The sequence below is a fragment of the Pseudoliparis swirei genome, chromosome 24 (assembly GCF_029220125.1).
Source record: "Pseudoliparis swirei isolate HS2019 ecotype Mariana Trench chromosome 24, NWPU_hadal_v1, whole genome shotgun sequence".
Classification (NCBI taxonomy): Eukaryota; Metazoa; Chordata; class Actinopteri; order Perciformes; family Liparidae; genus Pseudoliparis; species Pseudoliparis swirei.
The window spans coordinates 5365030-5391120 of NC_079411.1; the positions used below are offsets into that span (position 1 = coordinate 5365030).

Here is a 26091-nt window from a genome sequence, read left to right on the forward strand (position 1 = left end):
TCAAACATTGTGAGCAGGATTGGGCGGGGAAACAATGTCACGTGACCAAAGTTTGCGGACGCCATTGACCTTTTCCGTTTACGGAGCCACGATGGTAACCACGGCAACCGTCCCGTAACAAGGAAGTTGTGGTGAGAAGGGCGAGGAGGTATTCAAATTCCTCAGCCGGCCGAGAAGTAAAAGGGCAGCGGCCATTGTGACGCTGCGGGGCATTCAGGGACTCAAAGGACCACCCGCCATAACAGTGCTGTTACACGTTGTGAGTCGGTTCTTGAAAACAGTCTGACGTCATTAAACAAGCAAGACAAATGTTGAGTTATTTATGCTTCAAACACATTTTTAAAGTTTTTAAAAAATGTAATTTCCCAGAAAATCTTAAGTCCCCCCCCCCTCCAGACCTCTCAATGTGTCAAACTTTAACCTGCATGTTTTTCCAAGGTGATTGTTCATGCTCAAATTAATTTTCAGGCCAAGTGAAAGTCATTACTTGAATTCGTGAGCTAAAATAGTTTTGTTTTCAAACAATCATGCGAGTGATTTCTTCTTTTTATGCAGCAAACATAATAAAAGAAGGCTTCTTGTCACAGCTTCTCAAATGAGTTTTGAAAACCAGCAACTTTCTCCCGTAATAGCGAAGTGAATATCTTTGAGCTTTTACAAAATAAAACTATAGGCCTACCGTCTACTTGGGCTTCAAGATGTTATTCTGTGACGGGCATTTTTCACTGTTTATTTTGTTGACTTTTTACGGACCCAACCAATCGGGACCTTATAAGGCCACAGACACACACACACACACACACACACACACACACACGTCAAACTGGGCCTTTTGTGTCATCGGCTCATCCCCTTCATTTGCATCACAAGGAACAGGAAGACACCGGCCGCCTGTCAACATGATACAGGATACAGGATACGGATGCTTGGACCGTTTTAAAACCTCTGTGTGCTCACACACATACACACACACACACACACACACACACGTTTCACTCTTTTACCCTTCATGTTTTAATGCCATGTAAACATATCGATAGTCAGAAAAATACTATGTCTTTACATTATGTACAAGGTGTATCACTAACCGGCGAAGTTGCGGTTTCAGCTCCTAGCGATGGACTGCAGGAAAAGTTTCTACGACTTCTTTTACAACCGAGAAGCTTCTACTGGTGCGCTGCCGGCGACATGAAGCTGTGAGGCTGCTAACGCACCGTGGTGAGAGTTGCTGCCGGCAACGCACTGTGGTGAAAGTTGCTGCCAGCAAGGCAACGCACTGTGGTGAGAGTTGCTGCCGGCAACGCACTGTGGTGAAAGTTGCTGCCAGCAAGGCAACGCACTGTGGTGAAAGTTGCTGCCAGCAAGGCAACGCACTGTGGTGAAAGTTGCTGCGGCAAGGCAACACGCTGTGGTGAAAGTTGCTGCCAGCAAGGCAACGCACTGTGGTGAGAGTTGCTGCCGGCAAGGCAACGCACTGTGGTGAGAGTTGCTGCCGGCAACGCAACGCACTGTGGTGAAAGTTGCTGCGCAAGGCAACGCGCTGTGGTGAACGTTGCTGCCAGCAAGGCAACGGCACAATGCAGTTTGAAAGGCAAGTGGTGGGGAAAGGTCAGCAGGGCTGAACTGTAGCTGCAGTTTGTGAATCTCTTGTCAAAGCAAAACATACGAGTGCTGGAGCTGAACATCATAAATAAAATCTATAATCCATAACATATTTCCCATGCAGGTGGCGAGAAATGATATCGTTCCTGACTCATTTTGTGCAACACAAGAAACGTTGCAATAACTCGGCCTGTCGCAATATTTGTCGCTTTGGTTGTTTTATTTTATCTGTGTCGTATTTTTTTTTAAATATTCTAAATAATATTCCACATTGCAATTCCAATTTCTTCAAGAATTAAAAGTTCATTGCTCTTTCACAGGGTGTACTTGCCTTTTTGTGCTATTATATTATCATTACATCAGTAAAATGGCAATATTATTGTTTATTGCAAATATTTCTGGGCTTATTGAAACCAGTTATTTTGTATAAAAACATAAAACAATATAACGTAACATCAATATGCACAAATACAACTGATAATAAATACATTACATTTCCTTTTGCCTGCCATCTTTGGATTGGGGAACATTTACGCAAATGTGCTCAAGCCCAATTTGTACGACGTGAAAAAAAATTGTCAATTATTATTTTCATCCAAAATAGCCGGTTAGTGTTCGTCTTGTGACATACAAAATGAGTATTTCCCAGCTACCTGCATAAAAAACGGAATCGGAACTTGTTTTTGATTTTAATAGAAAATATATTTTCCTCCGCGTGATTAAAAGACATTCTGTAAAAACCTTTAAACCAGCGGTAAATGTTGTTCCGGGCTGTTCATTATTTTTCAGAAGGACAGTTGCTCCGTGACTCGTAATGTAATGCAGATTCGTGAGAGGCAAAAACTGGGGCTCCGCGGAACCCTGACTAGCTCCCGTTCACCTGTTGAACCTTTGCGATGACGTCATTCACAGCGGATACAATAATCACAACGATCACGTGACTGATAATCGTCTCGCCGAGCGTGTGTCGTTAGCCTATCAGGAAACGGGAAGCGGCTCCTATGCGCACGTCTACTCCACGACGTGATGGAGGAGTTCTAACTACTTCTACCTACACAAGGTACGACGAGTACCACAGTCGGTATACACGGGCTTATAATCTGTGACTTTATATATATTGTAGTAATATTTATACACCGGGGGATTTGTAACAAAGAAAAAGTGACATTGCAGTTTATCAGACCGACATCGTCACCATGCAGAGCCAGAAGAACAAACTCCAAGGCCGCTGAGATCTTGATGAGGTATCAAGCAAAGGAACCAAAAAAGCAAAAGGAGCGATTCCGCGCGGGAGGAGGAGGAGGAGGACGCACGCGGCGACGCCAGAAGACGTCGTGACAGCAGCGAGGCGAGGTTCGACAAATCCTGAAACCCTGAACGCAACGGACGACGACGCGCGACGTCTCAAATTTGTCGGCGCTAGTTAGCAGCATCGTCGCAGACGCGAGCGTCTACGGTAGCTAGACGGCGAAGCAGGCGAAGAGGCTCCTGGGTAAAAACAACAAGTTGCCATTTGTCAGTGTAGGTCAGGGGTTCCCAAACTTTTTAGGCCACGCACCCCCTTCTACATCCCGACCGGGTTCACGCACCCCCAATCCCCCACACCTTGCGAGTTGGTGGGGGGGGGTGCGAGTGACTTTCTTTGCTCCGTCCCGATGCGGGCAGACGTCGGAGCTCTGCGGACGTATTGAGCACCCCTGCATTCAAACATTGAATGGCCGAGAGTTTTTTTCAGCGTGAGAAATACGATGTGTGGCGGGAGTGCGGGAGTTAAGACCGAAATGCGTGAGTCTCACGCTCAATGCGTGACACTTGAGAGCCCTGAGAATGTTTAATATTAATTATTACACCATTAGACCACCATTACATTTTTCCTCTCGCGCACCCCCTAGAGACAGCTCGATCCCTGGTGTAGGTAATGCCCCCCCCCCCCCCCTAGGACAAAAAGGGAAGCGACCAAACCAGAGCACGCTGAGCAGTTCATTGCATCGTGCTCTTCCTCTACTGGACCGTCAGTGTGGGAATAGCATAAAACTTGTGTTCAGGTTCCTTTCTTACGAGAGGACATCCGTCCACATTGTAGGAGCAGAAGAAGATTGAAATAAAAACTCTCCGTCGAGGTGTCTCTCTTTCTTTCGGTTTCCGCCGCGTCGGCGTTATTTCCAGCTCGGTTTGGCGCCCCTGCTGGCCGCCGCCGGGTCCCTGGAATGGACGGACTTCTCAGAAATGCTACTCGCCTTGCGGACGTCGTCCCGCGCTGCGGGCGGCGGCGGGGTCCCGCTGCGGTAGGCGCTGCGACTGTTCGCTTTCACGCTTTGCACCCGCCGCAGGCTCGTGCCCGGCGGCCGCTCCTCGCCGGCGTGAGCCGCGGGCGCCGACCGGCTCTGCTTCGCCGGGCTTTGCCGAGCTGGAAGCGAGGGGCTGCGAGACGGGGTGGAGGGGAGGGACGGGACGGACGGGTCGGCCAGCTCCTTCTTGGTCCTGGAGGTCGAAGCCACGGTGTTGCGGGCGAAGCCGGGGACGTCGGCGCCGCTCTTGGCGCCGAGCGCGTGGCAGCTGCTGTTCTCGGAGGAGGCGCCGCCCTGAGCCAGGGCCTGGGCCAGCGCTCTCATGGTGGAGCGGCACATCTTCTCCTCGGGCTTGGGGACGCTCCTCGGCGGTCTGGCGCTCGGCCTGCCGACGGAGAACTTCCTTGGGGTCGAGTCGCGTGCCCACCTCGACGCGCCGCCCGCGGCGAGGCCCCCCCCCTGGTCCTCGGACTCTTCCGGAGGCAGGCTGGAGTGCCGAGGAGGTCTCGCGGTCCTCTCGCTCCGTCCTCTCGCCGGCGTGCTCTGGTCACGGAGAGGCCGCGCCTTGCCGCCCCCCGTGAGCTCGGTGATGGGCGCCACTTTCCTCATGCCCTGGCTCTCGCTGCTGGTCAGCGTTCGCAGGCCGCGCCCTCCGCCGCTCTTGGGCGCTTTGTTGTCGGCTCTGCTCTTCGCCTGGGCGTCTTTCTCCGCCCCTTGCTTCCCCTCGGCCGTGTCGCAGCTCTCCGTGTCCCACCCTTCTGTGGCGGCGGACGGAGCCGCGGACGACGCCGCGTCCGCAGAGTCGGGCGCCGAAAGCTCATCGGACCGGTCGTCGGGCGACACGGACTCCAGGTTCGAGGACGGGGGGCTCGGCTCTCGCTTGCCCTCCTGATCGGATGTCCCGCAGCCGATGGGTCTGACATAAAGTCCCTCTTTGGTTACGGACGAGCTATCGACCTCGGAGTAATCGGAGGTGACGGAGCAGTCCGTTTCTGTGCAGTCGGGGATATAAACCGCTGGCTTCTGACTGGATCCCGACGGGTCAAGTGGGAGGGGCGTATCGCAGGTCGTTGATGAAACGGTGCTGTTGTCCTCTTCTTCTCTCTCAGGGGTGACGCCAGCTGGGGTGGGAGGATCCATCTGCCCTCCCCAGGCCACCTTGGGACCTGCTTCTCTTTCTGAAACGTGATGATGCAGAAGGATGTCCGAATGTACAGGAAGAGGCTGTCTGCCCTTTTCCAAATCGGTGACCACGACGTCCCCCCGGTTGACAAAGTGCACCGGATGACTGTTGTTGTTCGGACTCGGGAGGTCGAAAGCTCGCGGGCCTCGAACTAAAGTGTGCGCCTCGACGCTCACGCTCATGTGGCCGCTCGCCGGCGGGCTGGGGAGCTGGGAGGACTTCTGACTGACGCAAAAGGGACGAGGCAGAGCGCCGCCCTCCGACGCGGGCGGGTAATTGCCGTCGTTGTTGTTGTGTGGTTCGTTGTCGTTTAGCCCGGAGGAGGAGAACCGGGCCAGCGGGCTGACGGCCTCAGCGTCGGCGCGTGGAGACGCCGCCCGCCGGTCGCAGCCCAGCTCGCGGTTGTCGTCCTGGCCCGAGATCCAGGGCGCGGTCCTCCGCTGCGCGGCGCGGCCCGCCCGGGGTAGGCTGTTGTACTTGGAGTAGTCGCCGGGATTCCCCGAGCGCCCGAAGAGCTCCAGGTACCCCTGGAGCTCTCGGTCGGCGGTGGAGGGGATGGTGTGGCGGTGGCGGCGGGCGCTGGCGGAGCGTCCCAGCGGACTCTGAGACCGCTGCTGGAAGAAGTCCAGCAGGCCTTCCTTGGTGAGCATCTCCACGTCGCTCTCGCTGCTGCTCCGACCGAAGCCGGCGCTCTGCTCCGCCCCCAACCAGGCGAAGCGCTTCTCCTCCAGCTCGAGCAGGCGCCGCTGTCGGGCCGCTTCCTTGAGCTCGCGGTCCGCGTTGGCCTGGGAGGAAAAAAAAGGAAGGTGGAGAAATGTTCACAGGCGAGCAGAAAGAAAGTAAATACATCTTATTATCAAATTACCTGGAACTCACTCATTTTAAAAAGTCATTTCCCAGCTATCTCAACATGGCTCCTACTTTTCTAGATTTATCCATGATTTATCGGAGCACAGAGCTTCAGGATAGGAACCGCCCAAAGTTTGGTTCTCATGATTAATGACATAATCCACCAAGGCAAATGGCATCAAAGCACCCCCAAAAAGCATCGTATTCATCAATTCAAAATCAGAATCAGAATAATTTATTAGCTACGTGTGTAAGACACACAAAGAATTTGACTTGGCGCCAGTGATAGACAAACAAAACCACAACAATCAAAAACTAGAATGGGCACTCGGTAGAGCGCATACCTTCGCATATCACAAGATTGGGCATTGAATTATGAACATTTTGGCATTAGTTGCATGCCGATTGGAGACAAATTGACCGCGCTATGGTAAAAAGAAGAGTTTGACCTTGTCATGACCTTGACCTTTGACCCGATTGATGCCAAAATCTAATCAAATGGTCCCCGGATAATAACAAATCATCCCACCAAATGTCATGCGATTCGGTTTAAAACTTTTTTTGTTATGCGAATATCACGCATACAAATAAATATATACACGGCGATCAAAACATAACCTTCCGCATTTTCAATGCGACGGTAACAATTAACAGTCAACATATCATATCAAATAAATCAAACTTCAAAAATTGAAGTTTTTGCTGTGGAAAAGTTGGTTTTCTTTTGACTAAACCAGCCCAAACATGTTGCGTTTGAATGACGTGAAAGTCTGATAAGACAGGTTGTAAATCACTCACACTTTAGCCAGTATCATTTGGAATGAAAACCTAAAAATGAGCCCTCAATTAAAAAATATCAGGAAGAATCCGTAACACGAGAACATCGATTGAATCGGGAAGTCGTTCTGTGCGTGACCTGCCGGGAGCAGCTGGGGCAAGGCTCGACAGAAAGTTGTAAATGCCCTACAGCTGACCTTCACAGCTTTCTTGAACTTGATGCAGAAGTCCTGGAAGATGCGGAAGCACTCGTCCAGCTTGAAGGTCTCCGTGTCTTCGCAGAAGAAGTCGATGAGAGCGCTGCCCTCCGTCCGCAGATCCAGCCTGCGTCTCTTCAGGTCCTGCAGCGTCTGCGACGAATTCTGAGACATCGGGCGCATGCGTTTTACAACTTTTACTAGTGTCATTATCTCCATGAAATGTCAAGTGGCCTGGAGCCAACTTCCTGTATATGTGTGTCTGTAAAGTATGTCACCTGCAGAAAGGGCTCCAGCTGCTGCAGGAGCTCCTCGTCTCCTTGAACTTTCACCTCCAGGGTTTTAATCCGGACATATAGGGAGGAAAACTCCACCTCGATGTTTTCCACTGAGATTCTGCGGGGAAACATGTCGGCAGGGGGGGGGGGGGACACACACACACACACACACACGTCAGGAAAATGTTCACGTCGTCCTTTTGATACTGACAGTGTTTGACAGGCTGTCATCGGCTTAAAAGGTGAAGATATGACCACTGTGAGAAAGACTTTCACGTATCCGGAGGGAGGGAGGGAGGGAGGGAGGGAGGGAGGGACCTTGTGACGCTAACAGAGCCCGACAGCATCACACGGCCTCCTGAACTTCATGACTCAAAGCACTACATGTCCGCTTGCTTAAACAGGCCGGATATTATTGTCAATTCAGCAATAAATACAAAAGTTAACCACGTGGTTTTGATCAAACAGTGTTAAAGAACACAGAAATAAAACATAAAAGAACTATGGGTACTTAAAGATTACCGCCACTGCATGCAAAAACATTCAAGAGAGGTGATTTATGGAGAAAATAAAATAAGTGGAAACTTAAAGTAAGTGTTGGAGTAACTGGTCTTATTTAATAGTATTTTTTTATTTTTATGATACCACAAACCAAATGACACCACGTAATATCCCTTTTGTTTCCGACTACGTCTCCGTCTTCGTTTACCTGGCTGCGCTCTGGACGTCCTGAAGTTTCTCTGGAAACGTGAGCAGCTTCTCGTCTTTTTTCTTTGCCTCCTGCGTGGAGAGAGAGTGAGGCGCATCACAGGGTTTACATCCGCACTGATTTGTTGCCGAGCATGATGACTCGGCATATATACGAATATGAACGTGTCTGACGGGTGACTACTGGACTAGAATCTGCGTCTCACTTTACTTTGACTTTACATAAACACAATAGAACACAGGTGTCAAACACACGGCCCGCGGGCCGAATGTGGCCCGCCACGTCATCTTATGTGGCCCCTCACGGCTCGAAAGACATATGATCACCTTTTCTTCAAGAAACGTAAGAAAAATATCCTGTCCTTTTATTTTGAAGGTTTCAAAATAAACGAATTTATATGATAAAATTAGAGACATTTTCTTACGTACAATTTTCCTACAATCAAATAAACAATAATCAAATGCAATTAATAATATATTCGTGAGTAGTTAATATTATTATTATTGAAAAGGGACTATGTACAGCTAAAAGATAAATGTCACCATGTGATGCGCTGTAGCAGATTATAGTTACAGTGTAAACAGTGTTTCAGTGACACTGGCCCTTTAAGAGGCAGCCATGATGCTGATGTGGCCCACGGTGAAAATGAGTTTGACACCCCTGCAATAGAAGGTAGAATAGTCGTTCTAGTCCAGTACATAGAGGAGAGGTTTGACGTCATGCAACCCGCTAAGTAAATCTGCCACAATCGATATCACTGGGAAGCTTTTAACGTTACATTTCATGTTGACATTGTGCCAGAGCGGTGTAATTTCCTGACGCCACCCTTTGCTTTATCGTGTTGGGTTACAGACGAGAGTGCAGCTCTTTAAAAGGTGTTGTGTGCGTCATGTTGTATCACTGAACCACTAACCATGGCGACAAAGTGCAGCAGGTTCATCCCCGGCTTGTTGGCCTTGGTGTCGGCCAACGAGAGGAGGGACGACAGCTTGAAGCCCGCGGCGTTGCCGGCGTAACCGCCCTGAGAAACACAGGAGGACCAATCAGAGATCTCACAGAGGCCGAGAGCGAGACGCTGAAGAATAAGGCCGCTGATCTGCTGTATTCATTGTCTGTGCCAAAGATACAGAGTTATGGGCATATGTTGACATTTTGAGAAAAATGCATATTTGCTTTCCTCTCAGGAGTTACATAAGAACATCATTTCTTTGTATCCGTCTAGACCAATTATTTTAGTTTGAAAACTTTAGGGTGCAGAAAAAAAGACTTCGTCTTTGTCTAAAATTCAGTCTTCGTCAACACAATGAAGACGAAAAAACAGAGATAACATGTAAATTAGTGAGCTTTAAAAGAAGTGATTCCTCACCTTCACAGTGTGGTCTTTATGCTGGGCTCAGCTAATAACCTAGCAATAGCTCAATGATAACCTGTGAGGTTCATAATATCCCTGAAAAATGCACAATTCTCCCTATTTGAGAAACAATTCATGAAAACTGCAGCACCCAGCTGATTAAGGAAATTTAAAAAAACAAGTACAAAATTCTGTAAAGAATCCCGTCTGCCTAATCCTATAAATCAGACAGATAGGAGGACGATGTTTGTGTATCAAGTGGCCGTAACTGCTGGACTCACGGCGTTCATGATGTTTCCAGCTTGCAGCACCAGGTGCAGGATGGCATGAAGCTCCTCGCAGCTCATCAGCTCTGTGTGATGAGATCAATATAAACTTAATAAAGAGAAAGCGGATCCCATCAGGAGTCCATCACGCTCTACTTCCCCTTCGCGGCGCCGCACAGGCCGACCGTCCGCAGGAAGAATGACTCCTACTCGCATACAAGTGGACGTGAATGGATTTTTTGTTGCATTTCCACCAGCTGCCCGTTTAGTAATAGAAAGAGTAAATATAGAAGATGCCGGTGAAAGTTTTAATTAAACGGTGTCACAAAAGTTCTACTTAAAGTGTCCCGTGCGGTGTTTAGCTGATGGCTCTGCATTGCAGTGGAAAGGTGGCGGTACAGTAGGAGAGGGTTTAAGAAAAAAATCCAATAAACCAGAGCGGCCACACAGCGTGACTCAGCTGAAAGGACAAAAAGGGACATCAGTGTTTCTTGGTCAGTTTATAAAACACACATAATATGTTTGGTATGTGTGCTGTGTGTGTCATTTTATATTTATATTTAACAATATGCAAAGCTGGCATGGCTGCAGACTCTTGTTAGTCATGTTTAATGTGCAGGAAAATGCTGAGGTAGTAACACGCCGGTGTTTACTGAAATTAAATAACAATTGGTGTCATTTTTGCGACCTATCATGGTAAATATTTATAATTTAAATAACGTATAAGACAAGATGAGATAGTCCTCTTATTCGTCCCACAGCGGGGAGATTTTCAGTATTACAGCAGCAAATGGGACAATTTAGTATATACTATCAGTTAAGATAGAATAAATACAAATATTAATAATTAAATTAAGTATTAGTAGACAGCATAATCAGACAGAATGTATCATTTATATGTATGAGAACAAATTAACAGTAGATATGACACAGCCTTGTCTTTCCATTCTGTCTCCACTCCGGCGACTCAAATATCTGTGACCCTGTGTGTGTGTGTGTGTGTGTGTGTGTGTGTGTGTGTGTGTGTGTGTGTGTGTGTGTGTGTGTGTGTGTGTGTGTGTGTGTGTGTGTGTGTGTGTGTGTGTGTGTGTGTGTGTGTGTGTGTGTGTGTGTGTGTGTTATTACCTTTGGTGGCGAGGCGGACGACATCAATCTCGCGGCTCATCACAGCGCAGGAAGGGGAGAACTCTTCTCGGAGGACGATGGCCTCGATCCGAACGTCGAACCTGTGGGAGGCGAAGCAGAGAGCGTTACACCTGGAGGTCGAGAGGCGGCGCCACGTCTTAAAAAAAAAACTGGCTACGTCTCTGCAGAGAAGCCGAAACATTATTTTTTCAGGATGATGGATGGGGAAAGAGGAGGGATTGTTCGTGGAACATTAGCTACTCGTGACTCTTACATACTTTTACAGGTTATGAGTGGATTCAAATATATTTTGTAATTTATTTTTATTTTTATCGACTCACACCGTCACGTTACATTTTTAGTTATTACCAATTTCCTATTCATTAGAAACTACATGTCTAAAGGCCGCTAAGACGTTTATACTGTTCTCCTGTTTAATAAACTGGTCAACTATATAATATATCATATAATTCAAATTCACATGATAGTCAGGAGGTGCATCCAATGACCGCGGGTCATTTAACCCTTGTGTTGCCTTAGGGTCATTTTGACCCGAATCAATATTACACTCTCCCCCCGCCTTAGGATTAATTTGACCCCATTCAATGTTTAATGTCGGTGTTCTTTCGGTAGTCAACAAACAAACATAAAGTGCCTCACACTTAAACTTGGAAAACAATATTAATTCTAATAATTTTCTGGAGGTTTTAATTGCTGGGGTCAAATTGAACCCAAAGGGTAAAATATGTTAGTAAATATAAAGGTAACAGGAGGGTGAAACATTGAATCGGGTCAAAATGACCCAAAGGCGGGGGGAGGGTGTAATATTGATTCGGGTCAAAATGACCCTAAGGCAACACAAGGGTTAAACGTTTTTGGAACGACATTAGCAATCTTTTCTAATTCTGATGCGTTACATTTTAAATACACTTTTCCAGACATATGAATGAACAGGCCTACAGACAGATACGATACTCTGGTGTGAACACGTGTCAATGAGGGACACTTTCAGTGGAAAGTTCCCACAGGATGCAAATCCTGACGATGCAGCCCCCTTTCTTCTCTCCTCGACTCTTCCTTTGACTGAAGAGGAGGCGATGAGTACACACCGGGGCAATCAACTCACCGAGGCACCTGGATCAAGAGGAACATAAAGGAATCGACCAGTGTCAGCTTGTCCGGGTCTCCTTTAAACGCCTGGAGCTTCCTGATCTGTCGAGGGGAAACAAAGAGAGAGAGAGAGAGGAAGCTCAGCATATTGTTTTTCTGTCGACATCCAGTCTTGTTATCATCCGTTTTTTGTAGGGCTGTCAATCGATTCAAAAAAATTAACTAATTAATCGCACATTTTGAAATTCATTAATCGCGATTAAAAGTTTTTTTTTCTTCTTTTTAAAGACAAAACTTCCCACAGAGCTGTGTTTTCAAAGAGGCTCCTACCTATAAAGTGCCAGCGAGGTATTTAATATTGTGGATGATAAATTGTTTCTTCAGTGAAACATCCAGATTAGTAAAAAAAAAAGAAGTATATTGAGACCCCATTGGTCCTGTCATCTTTAACATTGAACAGCAGCAGAACCAGTGGCCTTGGTAACTGACTGACATTCAAATATGTCACGTTAACCCTCTGGAGGCTGGGGGCATGTTCTCCATTTTACAAAAAAATGTAAATTCACCTTTTAAAGTCTTTTGCATATGACACATACCCACGTGTTATACATCAAACATTCCAGAACAATCTCAGCTCTATTCAATGAGTCACAATTGTCCTCGCGCCGTGTTCTCTGGTTCTCTGACTGACAGGCTGCTAATGAGCCTCACCTGTGAGGTGGGAGGTCCTTGTGATTTACTGAGTGTTCATTGGTTGTTTTTTTCGCTAAATGTTGACAGATAAACGGATTGACCAATCACGGTGAAGGTTTCGTGTGACGAGATCTTTCCGCGCCGCGTCACCCGACACGTCGCCCCTCGGTTCCTCTGTGTATCAGAGGGGGAGACGGGAGGAAGGAGCGGAGGAGGAAACCCGACTGATTCATCCACGAGTTTAAACTGATTTCTGCTCCTTATTTTCGCGGAGAAATAATTGTTTTAAAAACGGAAACAGTGTTAAACCGTACTCAGGAGTGTAAAAACTTCAAGGCACACCGGAAGTAAACAAAGTTGCGTTAATTGCGTTAAAATATTTTAGTGCGTTAACGCGGCCAAATTAATCGCATAGATTAACGCGTTAACGCTGACAGCCCTAATTTTTTGTCTTTCGATTCAAAATCGTCAGACTCTTCAGGATGTGCTGAGAGCCGCGTCGACGTTCATGCGCACACACCTCCTCCACGTCGGGCAGCAGCTTCAGCAGATCCCGGAGCAGCTCCGCTCCGTACATCTTTCCGTCTCCCTGCCGGATGTCGTCAACAATGGAGCGGTTGGACCTGAAAACGCATTCATTTTTATTTCAATTAGAATCAATGATAATGCACACAGGTGCTCTCTTTTAAAGCCCCGCCCCCCCACCCCCCACCCCCACAAAGGGCCGAGAAAAATCCAAACTGTATGAGTGAGCGTTTCCTTTTCACAACATTCACAGTTCAACACGTATGATCAGTCCCGTCTCATTATTAGCGGTGACATTGATCGATGACCCGAGTCACTCGTGCTGCAACACAATCCCAATTACATCACTGCTATCGACAATAAAGCCTTCGACGACAACATCCAGTAAGCCGACACTCACACACACACTCACACACGCAACATGATGTAACCCAACGCAGCGGCTCAGCGATAACCTGCGAGGCTCATAATATTCAACCTTTGTGGACACGTTAGTCCGACTCTTCAGGCCACAGTTGCATCAACGCTCTTTGTAGTTGTAACAGTAGGACAGACATTTTTGGGAAATTATCAATTTGCAAACTGGGACAGCATGAAAACTCTTTTGTTACCGCACAAGAGTTGCATGATGGGTGTTATTTTTTTAGCCTAAACCCAGGGATTGTTGCATGATTGATTCAGCATTTGGACTTTAGAAAAAAAAGCCATATAAGAGAGGATACGACATTAATGTTCATTGTAAGGTGAATACACTTTTAATGATAATAACCATGGGTATTGTATTCCATATCTACCAATAAACACCCATTGATTAACACACTGCTGAACGGATGAAAGAAAAAAAGCATTTGTTGCTCTTTGAGTTTATGCACATTTTGAGCCTCAAAAGCATTAATAGGATAGAGGATACACACACATATATATATATGTATATATACATATATGTATACATATATATGTATATGTATACATACATATCCTCTGTCCTATATATATATATACATATATATACATACTGTAGATACATACATATATATATATATACATGTATATATATATATAGGATAGAGGATAAAAGCATATTACAGCAGAAAAGAAAAGCACAAAAATAGAGACTCCCAGTGATGCAGTCCTGTATGGCTGCCATTCAAATGGCATTAAAATCCAGTGGGGAGCCATGCAAATACAGCGGCATGCAAAAATAATAAGAAAAAAAAGACGCACAAAACACTTTTTGTTCTCCGCTCCTCACAACAGACAAAAAACTGTCAGTCCAAACACATCTCGGGATTTTCAGAACCAATTAACTATTAACGATTTAAGAGCTCGAAAATAATAACGTGCCACATGAAGTAGGATGAACGACAACAATGTGTTCATCGCTCTTAACTCCTGAACTCCTTTTCTCCTTCACTCCTTTTCTCCTTAACTCCTCTTCTCCTGAGTGTTTTACTCCTTGTGTTCGTTAGCCGAACTGTCAATACATCCACAACCCCACTACTCAAACAGTGATTGACAGACACTGGACCACTCTGATTGGTTGGTTTTCTTCGGGCCATTGAGATCCTAGAACAGGGGTGCTCACACTTTTTCAGCATGCGAGCTACTTATAATATGATGTATATATTTATATTTATATATTTATAAACACACAAACCCTGAAAAAGCAGGGTTGTCATATTTTGTTTGACTGTAAAAAAGTAATTTACAGTGAAAAATTGGAGTAAACTCATGAGCAAGAACAGCTGATGTGGTGACGTCATCAAGTTAGCTGCTGTTCCAATCGCAGAAAGACCGTCCTCCCGTCCTTCGGAGTCTGGACTCCCAAGACCAGACTCCAAAAGAACACAAGTCTGTACTCAGTGTACTTTGAATTGATAAACGGCTATTGTCACTGTAAATAACCCCTTAAAAGGTGTATTGTTTCCTGTTGATTGTCTTCTTTTGTATCTGCTTTATTGGTTTTGATGTATGCCTTTTTATATTGTATTGTTTTAATGATTTTGTATATGTTTTAATCTACTTCCTCTTAGAGTTAAATCGGACTTTTATTTTGAAATGTTGAAAGGAAGCGCTGTTAAAATTCAAACTTGACGGTACGGCTAAATGTTACGGACGGCTGCGCATTTCATATAAAGTTGTAATAGTTTGAATGGTCCCGTATGAGGCTAATGCTCTTACGGTGGTGACAAGGAGGTATTTAAGAAAGATTTTTGGTTCAATTGTATTCGCCGAAAGAAAGAAAATAAAGAAGTTCACCAGCAGTAAGTCTCACGCAGATTCAAATACGGTGATCCATTACAGTCACCATGGAAACATTGTCACATGACATGAATGCACTCTGGTTCTGTGCTGTGACGTCGCTAGTGAGTAGTGACGTCACGGAGCAGCAAACCAGAGTCTGTAACTAGCAGTGACTTCCAGCAGGAGTTACGTCTGTGAATCTCACAGAAACCCCCCTCCACCCAGGGAAGTGGATGAATTGGAGAAGGGGGTGGGCGGGCTCTGCTGTGAGATCACAAAACGGGTGGGTGGGAAGGTGATTCTCAGAAATGAGAATTGCCAAGGACTATATATAAAAGAGGAACGAAAAGGGAATTCATTTCCTACATAAAGAAATTAAAAAAGTGTTCGTCTTTTTGAAAGACAACGTACTTGAACACTTTTTTAATTTCTTGAAAGAAATTTAAAGAAATTAAAAAGATGTTCAAGTGCGTTGTCTTTCAAAAAGACAGAAGGAACATTACATCACGTTTAGCTGAAGCTTTGATCCAAAGCGACTTTCAATCATACACCGTAGACAGCTGCCTTGCTCAGGGACACATGGACTCGGGCGGGGATCGAGCCAAAGAAAGACCGTCCTGAATAGTTGGTAGTAGGCATGGACCACGATCCAGACCTCCACAATCCATCAGGCAGATGGAGGTAGAGAGGAGGAGTGGGCGGGGCACATCAGCAGGGCCAATGAACCCTATGAGATTGTTTGCAATTACATGTGTAATATAACCATACATACATACAAATATATATATATATATATATATACACACACATATATATGTATGTATATAACATACACATATATATATATATATATTTATATCTAATCTAAATAATTATAAACTAGAGGTGCTCACACTTTTTCAGCATGCGAGCTACTTATAAAATGACCAAGTCAAAATGATGATATGGGGGGGGGGGCATTGGAGCTCTGCGGCGCGCGAGACGGCGAGCTGAGAAGTGTTAACGCGACACGTAGAGACAGAAATGACATGCTGTTGTTTGGATACGATCAATAACAGACGGCTGTTTAGTTTAATACAAGAACAAAGACGTGCTCTTTAAGAAAAGGGACCTTACATTACTTCTGCTGTAATCTGGCGCGATAGAGAAAATTACAGGGTGGCGGGCGGAGATTTCAGGGGGGCGTTCCAATTTTTTTTAATGTCATGCGATCTACCAATACTACGCCACGATCGACTGGTAGTGTCACGAATTCCCCACCTTCCTAGTGAAATTCATCCTGCTTACATGTTTCATTAACTCTCCTGTCATTCCAGATCCTGTCATCCTCACCTGATTGTCCCTCATTCCCTTCACCTGGTCCTCACGTCCTTCTCACCTGCAGCCCATCCCCTCATTAGTCCCTCACTATTTAGCTCCCTCACTTCCACTTGTCCTCTGCCAGATTGTCTAGTGTGTCACCGCCAAACCTTCCAGCGTTATTAGAGTTTCTTCTTGACCTGCCTGTTACGACCCTGTTCGCCTGTTTACCCGACTCAAGATTTTGCCTGCCCCTTTTTGGATCTGTTGCCCTGTTGGACTGACTACCTGGTTTTGACCCTGCCTGAAACACACAGTAAACTGCCTCCTCCTGCATTCCGGTGTTTGTTGTGCTTTTGGGTTCCAGTACCTACAACCCTTACAGGTAGATCGCGATCGATGTATTGAGCACCCCTGTCCTAGAAGCACCTAAAAGAGGAACCCGAGTTTTTCACAGATTGCTGTCTGGGATTAGTGACAGATTTAAAAATGAGAATAAGTATGTTTTTACTTAAGTTATATTTTTTATGTGTGTTGTTACCCAAAGCGAGAGGGTTCAGGACAGAGGGAGTCGTATGACGTACGGATTGTAAAGCCCACTCAGCAGAATAACACTGACTCGACTGACGGGGGGGAACAGAAAAGTGGCATTTTCCTTTAAATTGATAAAGTGCACTCACGTTCCAGTGCTCAGACCTTCACCAGGTAAAAATGAATGAATGAAATGAGGGCAAGCGATCGACAGGGTGTGCTGGATGTTGGAATATTGTTTCCAATCGATGCGTCAACGCCCCGATAAAAGCAAAAGCAATGTGATCGTATTTGCTCTTCCAGCAGCTGTGCCATGACTACGTTTTCCATCTGCGTGACACGCCTGCCGTATTGTCCGGTCATCGACCGACACGTGGGAAATAACACACAAGCAGTCTTTGGAAAGCACGCCCCGCCCCCGTCATTAAAACACCAGCGAGGGAATAACAAGTCTTATTCGACTCCACGGAGCATCGAAGCTGTTCTCTCACCGAGTCGTTTCAGGCTGGTTTTTATTTGAAACCTGTAAATACTCCACTGGAGCGTCATGGAAGTGGAGCAGGTGGAAGACTTACTTCTTGAACTGCTTCAGGAAGATGCCCACGTTCATCCCCCTCTTGGAGTCCAGGATGTTGATCTGAAAAAACATACGAGAGAAGAGATTCAGGAATGTGCTGTGTAGTCGTGGGCAACACACACACTCACACATATATCCTCACACAAGCACATATATATCCTCAACACACACATACTGTATATCCTCACACACACACATATCCTCACACACACATATCCTCACATACACACACACACACATCTTCACACACACACACACATCCTCACACAAGCACATATATCCTCACACACACATACTGTATATCCTCACACACACATCCTCAAACACACACACACACACATCCTCACACAAACACACATATATCCTCACACAAGCACATATATATCCTCAAACACATACTGTATATCCTCACACACACACACACATATATCCACACACACATATATCCTCACATACTCACACACACACACATATATCTTCACACACACACATATATATCCTCACACAAGCACATATATCCTCACACACACACATATATACTGTATATCCTCACACACACATATACATATATCCTCACACACATATCCTCACACACACACACACACACATCCTCACACAAACACACACACATACTGTATATCCTCACACACACACACATATCCTCACACACAGATACTGTATATCCTCACACACACACACACACCCTCACACACACATACTGTATATCCTCACACACACACACATATATATCCTCACACAAGCACATATATCCTCACACACTCACACATATATATCCTCTCTCACACACAAAGCCACACACCCTCTCTTCTTTTAAACACTCCTGGTTGTTGTTGCTTGCGTTGCCTGCAGTACACCACCCCCCCCCCCCCTCCCCATAGTCACACTATGGGACGGTGGAACTCCACCGGGCCACACGTGGTTCCCGCCTCCATCAACAATGGCAACAGGCGACAGTACAGCGTGTACTTTCCTAAAAGAGGCTCCCTCACGAGACACAATTATGGATTTGAAATAGCAATTTGACCCTTTTGCGGTTTGAATGTAAGACGATAAGTTAGCGTGAAGATGAGGAATAATTACCACTCAACATACCTGAAGATATGTAATATAGAGCTGAAATGATCAGTTGATTGACAGAATATCAACTGCCGATTTTATAAACTGTTGTGTTTACATACACGACGACACAAACAATTCATCCATCAAGTCATTTATCAAACAAAAAATGCCAACTATTTCTGCGTTGTGAAGATTTGTTGCTTTTCTCGCTGTGGAAACGTTACAAATGGAATATTTTCGTGTTATGAGTTATTTTTGACTGCATGCCTAGTATAATGCATATCGTTCGTCTTCCCTTTGTGACCGCGACAGCGACGTTAGGGACAATACACTTCCTATATAATACATGAAGAGCAGCAACTGGAGACACAGTGTGCTTCTTTGTGCCTTATCTCAAACTCCCAAAGGAGTGTTTAGTAACGATTGTTCCCCGCCCACCGCTCACTCTGAGGTCTGACCGGCTGCTCGTTGAGAGGACACAGAGGCGACTTATTCCGTGACGTGAATCTCCCTTGGCCTCGCGCTCGTATTGAGTTACAGTTCACATGTTACTTCCCAGGAGTCCAATATGGCGCAAGCATGCTTTTGTGCATCCCCCTGACCCCGGAGGGCGCAGGGTCAAGTTGTACACCGTAGCATTGTATGGTTATGAATGTGGGACTTCCTGGTTCTGTCGGTGGTGTAACAGTTTAGCTCCACACCTTCCTTTTATTAGTTGTTTTCATCCTGTCTGATCATGTCATTCCAGATCCTGCTTCCCATCTCGTTAGTCCAACTCCCTTCACCTGTTCTCTCACCTGCCTCTAATCACTCCCTCGTTAATCTCTCGTTCCCTTCACCTGGTCCTCATGCCCGTCTCATCTGTTGCCCATTCCCTCGTTAGTCCCTGTCTACTCAGGTCCCCTCACTTGCACTTGGCCTCTGCCAGATTGTCTTGTGTTTTCCAGCCCAAGCTCTCGTGCGTTAGATTTTGTGTTGATATATTTCTTAGTCTTCTGTTCCGGATTATTCTCAGAGTAAAGATCATTATTTGCATTTTTTTTCTCCTGACTCGTGCTATTGGGTTCATCCGAATACTCCCATGACAGGTGGTGAGTTCGGGACCAGAGGTAACCAGCACGTTATGCACATGTGCGCAAAAACAATGGCAGTTGTAAGAGTTTGGAGGCGTTAGGACTCCATGTTTCCACTAATCAAGCTTATGTGTTTCATGAAGCTGAGTTTTGTAATGACAGCATTTGGGACTGAAGCAGAATTTCAATAATTTAATATTGTCCATTACAAGTTTTAGAGCATTGCAGTTGGCAGACCTTCATCCGGTTTGATTCAGGCCAGACTGTAAGAGTTATGGTTCCTTCTTTACAACAGACGATGAGACTTAATGGTGTGCAATAGCTTTTCTTTTTTCAAATAAGAAGATACTATAAACCCTAAATCTGGAAAACACTTTCCTCAAGTTCAGCAAGTAAAAACAACTTGGCACACGACACAAATAAGAGCACTTATCTCGTCATCTTATTGGTCTTAAGTAAATCCAGAGACTTGTCTACCAGACACGGGCCACTTCACTTCTAAGGGGAAGGATGAGTCGGCACTCTTTAAACTCCACCGTCACCTGTCGCTATCGGTTGAGTCAAAGTGTTCCAGTGTTGCTGGTGTCAGCAGACTCACCTCAGCCTTGACGCTCTCCTTGAAGGAGCAATTCCTGGAGACGCGGGTTGACGCACCGGAGGCCGGCGCCCCCCCGCCCGCGTCCTCCTGCTGCCCGAACAGCTCCTCCACCGAGCGGACGTCGATCTGGTACTGCTGCTGCCGCACCGCCATCGTCCAGATGTTGGGCTTGGCGCGCACCTTCTCCTCCGGTATCGTCTTCCAGAAGAAGCTGCGGACGCGGCACTTCCTCCGCGCGTTGTGGTTGGCGGAGGCGGGCGGCGGCAGGGGAGGAGGCGGGGGAGCTTCATGCACGGAGGTGCGAGGGGCTTCGTCGACGGGAGGGAGGGCGGCGAGACCGTGTCCGGACACGGAGGACGGGTCAGAGGTGGTGACGGAGGAGGAGGCGGTGCAGCCGCTTCCCTCGCTGCTGCATCTCTCCGGCTCATCGGTGGTGGACGGACAACTCATAACAAGCATCACAGGGATGAGCCGTCAGCATATGAGCTCTCTCATGAAATCGTGCACAAGCGGTGGTTCTTCTTTCCTTTCTTTTTTTGGGGGGGGGGGGGTAATTCCAGAGGTTGTGCGTCAATTTGCTGTGAAGAACATCAACATGCTGAAGTGTACGCCCCCTCGCTGCTGGAGGAAGGTAGACGTCCCTTCATCTGGTCACCGTGACGGGAGCGCGTCCTTTGATTCCGTCCATCTCCGTCACTCAGCCGGTCGTCCATCGCGCGGAGCAGAGCCTTTGAAGGTCACCTCCTAGGGGGAGAGGGCGGGCGGCGGCGGCGACGGACATGGAGCTACGAGAGCGGCACGAGAAAACACACAAAAAAACAGCGTCGGACAGGATTATACAGGAGGCAGTCGTGCGTGTTGTCCTGGGCAATCTGAAATTAGGAGAAATTAAGGGGTGCGACAGATCAAAAGAAAAGGGGTCCCCAGTCAAAGGGGCTCACAATGGGGGAAATGGCTAAACCTATTTTTCTTTCTCTTGTTGAAAGGCTTTGAAGTCGGGCTCTGGAGTGTGGAATGATCAAGAGACATTACGCCCACAGCTTACCTTCTGTTACACAGTTTGGTTTCATGTTCCCTCTTCAGGAGTTCTCACGTAGCCACTGGGAGAGATACAATGTTATTACTGGTTAGGACAAGAAGTCTCATTTTAATATGTTATGTCGCGCAAAGGATCTCTCCCGCTCTTGCATCGGACCGACGCATCAGTGAATTTTTTCAAATAAATATATTAAATGTAAATAAATAAATTGTCCGCCTGTTCAATTATTTCTGTAGACTCTTCAGTGTCAATCTAATTAATTTATTTCCGTGTCAGTGTAACCAAGTGAATCACAAACGATGACTAAAAACTCATCAACATCATCTGTTCCCATTGCAGCCGCTCACGGCTTTTCACAAACAACACGGGGCACCGGAAAAAAATTGTAGTTAATTAGTTATTAGAATTTGTGGAATTTTGTCAACAAATCTCACCGAAGCAACTGAAAGGCACATTTATGTCTCTATACCAGGACAAGATGGTGCGGATGAATTGGTAAACTGCAAACTAATAAAGGATTAAACTCTGAAATGTGGGTCATTGTTGACACTTTTCTACTAGAACAGTTATTTTAATAACACCAGAGGATAAATGATTGAACTGGTCATAGATAACGTGTTAAATGATGATGGGAGAACACAACCAGTCTCCACCCTCACAGACCACAAGAAAGACTCTCTCCCTCTCTTCCCCCCTCTCCCCCTCTTGCTCTCCCTCTCTCTCCCCCTTCTCTCCCTCCCTCTCTGTCCCTCTTGCTCACCCTCCCTCCCTCTCCCTCTTTCCACCCCCTCTCCCCCTCTTGCTCACCCTCACCATCTCTCTCTCCCCCTCTCCATCTCTCTCTCCCCCCTTCTCTCCCTCTCTCCCCTCTCTCCCTCTCTGCCCCTCTTGCTCACCCTCCCTCTCCCTCTTGCTCACCCTCTCCCCCCTCTCTGCCCCTCTCGCTCACCCTCCCTCCCTCTCCCTCTTGCTCACCCTCTCCCCATCTTGCTCCCCCTCTCTCCCCCTCTCCTCCTCTCCTCCTCTCTCTCTCCCTCCCTCCCTCCCCATGGTTGCTCTGCAGCTCTCAGTTGGAGGGACCCTGATTGGGTTTCAGGTCAACACATCACTCACTGCCACCGTTGACGTGGCGACGGTGATCCGATACTCTTCTTCGCCCCAAACAAAGAGACGAGCGCTGCTTCCGACCGCAAAACTGAAAATAAATCAAAAGGTGGATGGGGGGAGATCATCGTCGTCAGCACGTTAACCGAAATAATTTGTTAATTTTCTATCTTTGAGATGCGTTTTGATAAAAATAAAAATAAATAATTGATACAAAACACTGCATTAATGGCCACTTTAAGGTTTCAAGAATCAACCGTCATCTTATGAAGCGTAGGAACGTCTTAGTGAGAACCTCCGATTAGTTCGCAGCCTTTTCCACCTGATACCCAGAGAGTTGAATGATTTATAAAGCGGACGTCACAAATGGCCTCATGTTGCTGTTGTCCTCATCGTGGACCACACCGTCGCTCATTTCTAATTCACAAGACTCTGTGAGAACATCTGACCTCACACAAAGTCTTCTTCTTCTGTGGTGTTACATCTGCCAGATGCTACGGCGTGTTCCCTTTTCTGTCATTATTCTGGTCGTCTCAGCTGCTTTCAAAGGGAATAGTTTGACATTTTGAGGTTTACATTTATTCGCTTGTTTTGCAGAGAGCTCTCATGTCTGTACGCTAAATATGAAACTACGACTAGGGGGCGGTTTGCTTGGATTAACCTATAGTTTGGCATAAAAACAGGGTGAAACAGTAAAAAAATAAAACATCTCATATCCGAACATGTTTAATCTTGTTTAATTAATCTGTACAATAAATAAAAGCCCTGAGACTCTAAAGTCACTGCCTCTGGCCAATAAATAGTCCAGCAAAAAACCATAAAACAAAACAGTGATTTTTACACTTTGTTTTTTTTGTACGGATTAAATAAAAGGAGCTTTTAGAGGTTCCGGGAGGTATTTTCTTTACCTTCAGAAAGCACAAAGCTAACTCCCACTGAGCTTCATGCTAAGATAATCTCCTGATTAGGCTCGTCATTATATAGCGGTAGCCAATTAGCAACATAGCTTCATTTTGTATGCATACATTTTGTATCCAAATCAATATTTTAAGTTTTTGTTAGAATTAAACAAACAAAACACAAGTTAATGTGTTAATTAATGAGCTTCAGCGGTGCTGCAACGCAGATTTATTTGTGTTTTACCTTCGGGCTGAGTCATGCTATGCTAAGCTAGCTAGCATATTAAAACCACGTTACCACCATGATGTTTAAGGAGGAGTGGTGTTCATCGTGATTTTTAACGGCATAGAGCAACACGTTAAAATAGCTTAAGCTCGAGTTAATTAACCTTATTTCAGGCCACTTCCCAAAAACTAATTCAGACTAATTCAAACTAATAGACTTTGAGACGAGGAAACCAGAAGTACAACAACGCAAACTCATTTCCCAGGTTTTAGGACTCCTTCAATGCAGCGCTCCATGTGCTCCGGCTCCAGGTATCAGTAATCCTGCCTCTCTAAAGAAATCAGCTCTGTGACACTGAGGGATTTGTGGCATTTCACATTCATTTAATTATATTTCAACCAACCAACGAGGCGGTAACGGACCTCCTTTGCCTGAAATGATTCCCAGAGGAAGCACACCTGTCAGTAACCGTAGACAGAGAAATTGAGATTTTGACTTTTGCAAATGTCAGACTAACTGTCTAAAATCCAAGGATGTCATAATAGAGTGAAATCATAAAATTATTTTAAAAATGTATGACTGAGCTCATGATTATAGGTCAGTGAGTATTGAAGATTATGTGAATTCTATGCAAAAAATATAGAGTGAGCAAAAAACACATTTTAGAAGAATGGCGTTCATCTCTCCAGTCGCGACTTGCACAATCTTTGCCAAAAACACTTCAGGTGGTCTCGTACTTTAATGTGTCACCTGCCTTTAGTTTCATAACAAACTCAAAGTGACGCACACAGAGACCTCTGACTGCCTGCCGGATTATTTTCCTTAAAAAAAGTGATTTTAACCGGAGGTAACTGTCAGGCAGCTTCCGGGGAGCCACCCAGTCCCAAACAAACACGACCCGCTCTCGCTCCCTGCTCTGCGATGCCGAAGGTCAAGGCGCCACCGGCTGCTCTAATAATCCCCTGCCGCTTAACTTCCAGTTCAGTTTTACCGAGGGTCAGCGAACGCCCCGCAGAGCGGAGGTCGTTCGCTGACACCGTCGGGGCAAAGAGGTGCGTTCAGGAGTCATTCGCCCAGTTGTGCTCCTTCATCATCACCATGGGAACGCTCGTTAGCAGAGGGACGTTTTGTGTGGGGCTCCTGTTTGTTTTGGATGGGGGGGGGGGGGGGGGGGGCTAAGAAAGCAGGGGGGAGGAGCCAGTGAAGGAATCTTAGTGCCACTGAGATGTTTTTTTTAACTCATCATCACAGAGTCGTCATTTGTCTGGTTGCTTAACAAACAAATTTAAACAATTATCACACTTCATGACTTCCTTCTGACTTTGCCATTAAACTGGGCTTTTGTTTGTTTTGGGCTTTCCCACGAACCAATGGAAATATACTGTCTGTGTGTCTGCTGTCAACAGATTCAATCATCGAATTGACTATAGTATAACTGAACTTATATAGGTACAAACATTATTATATTACATTACATTACATTACATGTCATTTAATACAACTAATACAGATACTGGAGTGTGTGTTTTCTGTGACTTCCTGGATGAAACAGGCTTCATGACCACTTCTCTTCAAAGTAAAGCTGCCACTACAGATTATTTTCATTGGCGATCCATCCGTCAGTTATATATAGTTTATATAAAATGGCGAAAAGAAGTTGATCAGACGACATGATCAAATGTCTCGTTTGTGTCCACAATTCAAAGATGTTCATTTAAAAAAGAAAATATAATATACAGTATAAACTTTTTTTGTTCTTTGCTAAAGTTACCCAATCATCAAAATAGCGGACGATAAATTCAAGAGTTGACAACTGAAATGGATGAATGGTTGCGGCTCTTCTTCTCAGAGCTGTCTTATCTCTGATTTCCATGTCTAGTTTGCAATAGAGAGAGAGAGTGGAGCATATTATCAGCAACAAAACACACACACACACACACACACACGCACACACACACACACGACTGCCCGGATACCATAGACAAAAGGACCATGTTGACGAAAAAAGCTCAGGAAATGAAATGACACCTTTTCGGTGCGTGGGGCAAACAGAGCCCGACGTTTACGGCGGTTCTAGGCAACAGCAGACGGCGGCACCAACGTATTCAAGCCATAAAAATCTGGTCTGCTACATGAAATCCCAAAAGTCACCCAGCCTCAAACACGACGAGCCTCAAATAAACCAGTCGTCGCTTCTGGGTCAAACAAAAAAAAAAAAGTGCTGAAGTGACCCGCTAAATGTCGGATAGCTGGTGAACTGCAGGTTGTGCGTTGCCACTGGTTGCGTAATGCGCCACGATACCAGAACACAGCGGAAACATCAGTCTAATCGGGCCACGCTGTGGACAAGGGGCCCATTATTCAGGAAATCCTGGATTTGTGAAATATTTGGAGCGATTGAGCGCTTGGTTCCGCCACGACTTTCCTGAGTGAACCCTGCCAGAACCTGACGGAGTAAATTATTCACG

The 26091-nt window shown here is 46.0% G+C and overlaps 1 protein-coding gene across 3 annotated transcripts in view; it reads right to left on the reverse strand.

Moving 5' to 3' along the window:
- Positions 1–3573: 3573 nt before the first annotated feature.
- Positions 3574–26091, reverse strand: part of fhdc1 (FH2 domain containing 1) — a 28807-nt gene continuing 6289 nt past the window's right edge. Inside the window, exons 1-12 of one of the 3 annotated variants that reach the window (XM_056410298.1) lie at positions 21401–21511; positions 20356–21140; positions 17603–17664; positions 12949–13051; positions 11752–11837; positions 10626–10726; positions 9516–9586; positions 8797–8904; positions 7884–7954; positions 7175–7292; positions 6897–7061; positions 3574–5858 (exon numbers count right to left, since the gene is read on the reverse strand). In XM_056410298.1, coding sequence (XP_056266273.1) covers positions 3759–5858; positions 6897–7061; positions 7175–7292; positions 7884–7954; positions 8797–8904; positions 9516–9586; positions 10626–10726; positions 11752–11837; positions 12949–13051; positions 17603–17664; positions 20356–20814 — 3444 coding nt within the window. In that variant the 5' untranslated portion in view covers positions 20815–21140; positions 21401–21511 and the 3' untranslated portion in view covers positions 3574–3758. Of the gene's footprint in view, positions 5859–6896; positions 7062–7174; positions 7293–7883; positions 7955–8796; positions 8905–9515; positions 9587–10625; positions 10727–11751; positions 11838–12948; positions 13052–17602; positions 17665–20355; positions 21512–26091 lie in introns of those variants that run through there. The other 2 variants (XM_056410297.1, XM_056410296.1) reach the window with 2 other exon arrangements.